This window comes from Myotis brandtii, unplaced genomic scaffold, assembly GCF_000412655.1.
Source record: "Myotis brandtii unplaced genomic scaffold, ASM41265v1 scaffold1282, whole genome shotgun sequence".
In the NCBI taxonomy this organism is placed as follows: domain Eukaryota; kingdom Metazoa; phylum Chordata; class Mammalia; order Chiroptera; family Vespertilionidae; genus Myotis; species Myotis brandtii.
In genome coordinates this window covers 1146011-1150430 of record NW_005354519.1, presented here as the reverse complement: position 1 = coordinate 1150430, position 4420 = coordinate 1146011, and the positions used below count along the sequence as shown (strand labels likewise).

The 4420-nt window shown below is 46.9% G+C and overlaps 1 protein-coding gene across 1 annotated transcript in view; it reads left to right on the top strand.

Moving 5' to 3' along the window:
• CTSB (cathepsin B) overlaps positions 1 to 4420 on the top strand; it is a 15182-nt gene that overhangs the window by 615 nt on the left and 10147 nt on the right. Inside the window, exons 2-3 of the mRNA XM_005859628.2 lie at positions 790 to 875; positions 1603 to 1717. Of these exons, the coding sequence (XP_005859690.1) occupies positions 790 to 875; positions 1603 to 1717 (201 nt within the window). The remainder of the gene's footprint in view (positions 1 to 789; positions 876 to 1602; positions 1718 to 4420) is intronic.

Below are 4420 nucleotides of genomic sequence, written 5' to 3'. Positions count from 1 at the left end.
GCGTGCGTATGTGAGCGTGTTGGAGGTGCGTGGGAAGGTAAATGGCTTTGGAAGTGTTCCTAACTGAGCTCCATTGTGGTAGGTGTTGTGGCTCATCAATACTAGCAGCTCCTTGGTTCTGCCCAGCCCTGAGGCCTGGGACTTCGGGAACAAAGAAATGAGGAATAGGGCATGTTCAGGGCTGTGGGGGTCTCTCTTGACATGAGCTGAAAAGAGGAGACCCCCACTGGTCTGAGAGCTGCACGCTGCCCACGAGGTCCCTCTGGACTGGTCCTGGCCTGCTCTGCAGGGAGCCCATCTTAGACTATTCAGGCTGCTACAAAATGCCACACACTGGGTGGCTTATAAACAAATTCATCGCTCATAGTTCTGGAGGCTGGAAGTACAGGATCAAGGTGCCAGCAGGGTCAGGTTCTAGTGAGGGCCCTCTTCCAGCTTGTAGATGGCTGGCTTCTCTCCGTACCCTCACATGGTGGGCGGGGCAGGGGAGCTCTCTGGCGGTTCCTTTATCGGGGCACTAATCCCCTGCATAAGGACTCCACCCTCATGACCTGAGCACCTTTCAGAATCTCTTCCAGATACCAGCACACTGCAGGTTAGGTTTCAGCATGAATTTGGGGGAAATTTGTTGGTCTGTAGCGGTAGAGCAGCCCCCATCCTCTGCTGAGTTGGGAGGGACCCCTGACCTTGTCCGGCCTTGAATGTGAGCAGCGTCCTAGTCTCATCCCCCCTGTCCCCGGAAACACCCCCTCTGTTGGTGGGTGACTGTTGGGATGGGCTGTCTTCCAGGCCGGACACAACTTCCGCAACGTGGACATGAGCTATGTGAGGACGCTGTGTGGCACCAAGCTGGGCGGGCCCAAGCTGCCCGAGAAGTGAGTATCTGCTCCCTGGGGCATGAGGAGCAGGCGTTGGTTTGGGACAGTGGGAAAGAGGGAAGAGAGAAGGCCTCCCTGGTGTCCACAGTTCTTACTCTCCCAGCGACTCTACTTGAGGGCAGGGCTCAGCCCCAAATGCCAGTGTTTCCCACGTGCTTCTCCGGTGGGAAAGGCCCCAAGTCTGGGTCTCCACAAGCTAGGTGGGCCCAATCTTGAATAAGGAAATTCAGGGAAAAGCCAGGTGATCTGCCCTTGATGTTTGACTTTTCTAGAAAATTCTGGACAGTTTCATGTAGGCATTATTCCTCTTGTAGGAAGCAGTAAATCAATCTTGACAGTGAGGGTGGGTTAGTGAAGTTATGGGACATCACACAGTGGCAAAAATATTAAAAATGATGATGTGAGGAGCCAGGGCAGATGTATGATTGGGGGTGGGGCGGGGGACGCAAGAAACACAATGATCTGGACCCTGTGGCTAAAACTCGTGAAAAACATCCACAAAATAAGTCGAGAAAGAAGGCTGTGGGGTGGTAAGTTGTGTTAAGCAGCAGAATCAGGTTTTATTTTCTAAACTTCCAGGAGGACATCCCTGTTCTGTATGTTGTGTGCCTCACTCCCTTTCTCGGGGACGGCCCGCGGGCAGCTGGCCTTTGCAGGGACGGGGTGGGATGAGCAGCACAGGTGGTAAGATGCAAGTCTATAATGGAGATCTTCCTTTATCCAGAGTGTGGCTTGCTGAGGACATAACTCTGCCTGAAAACTTCGATGCCCGGGAAAACTGGCCAAACTGCCCGACCATCAAGGAGATCAGAGACCAGGGTTCCTGTGGCTCCTGCTGGGTGAGGCCCTGCTGTCGGGAGTGGCTAAGCAGGGAGTGGGTGGTGGAGGGGGGCCCTGGGAGTGACCAGGGGATTGGAGTTGGACCAGCTGTGACTGGGCACATTACATAACTTTCCCGAGTCTCAATCTCCAGCAGTACAAACATAATCAAAACCCCTGGGATCCTGAGTTATTACAGAGGCTAGGTGGAAGAAAAGAATGTATAGCCCAGCCTGTGTGGCTCAGTGGTTGAGTGTTAACCTATGAACCAGGAGGTCTCAGTTCAATTCCTAGTCAGGGTATATGCCTAGGTTGACCCCCAGTAGGGGGTGTGCAGGAAGCAAATGATTCTCATCATTGATGTTTCTATCTTTCCCTCTCCCTTCCTCTCTGAAATCAATAAAAATATATATTTTTTTTAAAAAGTGTATAAAGCCCTGTGCACAGGCCACGGCCATGTGTGGGTTGTGAAGTGTTTTTATTTCTGTTTGACATGCTGTCTTGAGCCATCAGCAATACCCTTAGTTTTGACCTCCACTGTGTGTCATGAAGACTCAGTGAGCTGTCTTAATTTTGTTTTTTAACTGGTAAAATACACAATATAAATGTAACCATCTTAATCATTCTTTTTTTAAAATATATTTTTATTGATTTCAGAGAGGAAGGGAGAGAGAGACAGACAGACAGACACATCATCGATGAGAGAGATTCATTGATTGGTTGCCTCCTGCACACCCCCACTTGGGATCAAGCCTGCAACACGGGCATGTGCCCTTGACCAATTTGGAACCTGGGACTCTTCAGTCTGCAGGCTAATGCTCTATCCACTGAGCCAAACCAGCTAGGACTTTTTTTTAATCCTCACACGTAAACATGCTTAGAGAGAGAGAGCAACATCAATGTGAGAAACATCCATCAGTTGCTCCCGCACTCGCCCTGACCAGAGATTGAAGCCGCAACTTGGGTTTGTGCCCTGACTGGGAATGGAACCTGCCACCTCTTGATGCATGGGACGATGCTTCAACCAGCTGAGCCACACAGGCCAGGGCTTAATCATTCTTTTTTTTTAAAGAAGCCTTATTTCTTTCTTTTTTAGTATATTTTATTGATTTTTTTACAGAGAGGAAGGGAGAGGGATAGAGAGAGAGAAACATCGATCAGTTGCCTCCTGCACACTACCTACTGGGTATGTGCCCGCAACCAAGGTACATGCCCTTGTCCCGGATCGAACCTGGGACCCTTGAGTGCGCAGGTTGACCCTCTATCCACTGAGCCAAACCGGTTAAGGCATCATCATTCTTAAGTATATAGTTCAGTGGCATTAAGTATGTTCACATTGTGTGGCCATCACCACCATCCATCCACACAGCTCTTGTCATCTTGTAAAACTGAAACTCTGTCCCCATTAAACACTAACAACCCCATCTGCCCTCCCCTTTGCCCTCAGCAACCACCTTTCTATTTTCTACTTTCTACTATGATTATGACTAGTCTGGATACCTCATAGAAGTGAAATCATAGAATGTTTGACCTTTGAGCTGTGTTTATTTATTTATTATTTTTTACTTAAATCTCTGTGGTTGAAACTATTGCATGTGTCCCCTCCCCCCACCTTATAGCCCACACCCGCCCCCCGCCTGAGGCCTCTACCACTCTTATTGTCTGTGTTTATGGGCTATGCATATATGCATACAAGTTCTTTGGTTGATCTCTTCCCACCTTCCATCTGAGATCTGACAGTCTGTTCCATGCTTCTGTGTCTCTGGATCTTCTTTGTTCAGCAGTTTACTTTGTTCATTAGAGTCCACATTTGAGTGAGATCATGTGATACTTGTCTTTCTCTGACTGGCTTATTTCGCTTAAGAGATTCTCCTTTTTTACTGCTGCATAGTACTCCATGGTATAAATGTACCACAGCTTTTTTTTATCCACTCACCTCCTGATGGGCACTTGGACTGTTTCCAGATCTTAGCTGTTGTAAATTGCACTGCTATGAACATAGGGGTGCATACATTCCTTCTGATTGGTGTTTTGGGTTTCTTAGGATATCCCTAGAAGTGGGATTACTGGGTCAAATGGCAGTTCTATATTTAATTTTTTTAGGAAACTCCATACTGTTTTCCATAATTGCTGCACGATTCTGCATTCCCATCAGCAGTGTACTAGGGTTCCTTTTCTCCACATCCTCGACAGCACTTGTCATTTGTTGATTTGTGGATGGTAGCCATTCTGACAGGTGTGAGGTGAAACCTCGTTGTGGATGATCAGTGACTTGAGCATTTTTCATATGACTCTTGGCCATCTCTACGTCCCCTTTGGAAAAGTGCCTATTTAGGTCCTTTGCCCATTTTTTAATTGGATTGTTTGTCTTCCTTTTGTTAAGTAGTGTGAGTTCCTTATATAGTTTGGATATTAACCCTTTATCACATGTATCCTTGTCAAAAATGTTCTCCCATACAGTGGGCTCCCTTTTCATTTTGTTGATGGTTTCTTTTGCTGTGCAGAAGCGTTTTGCTTTGATGTAGTCCCATTTGGTTATTTTCTTCCTAGTTTCCTTTGCCCTAGGAGATGTATCTGCAAACATATTGCTACGGAGAGATTTTGCTGCTTATTGTTCTAGGGTTTTTATGGTTTCCTGTCTTATGTTTAAGTCTTTTATCCATTTTGAGTTTATTTTTGTGTATGGTGTAAGTTGGTGGTCTAGTTTCATTTTTTTTTTTTTT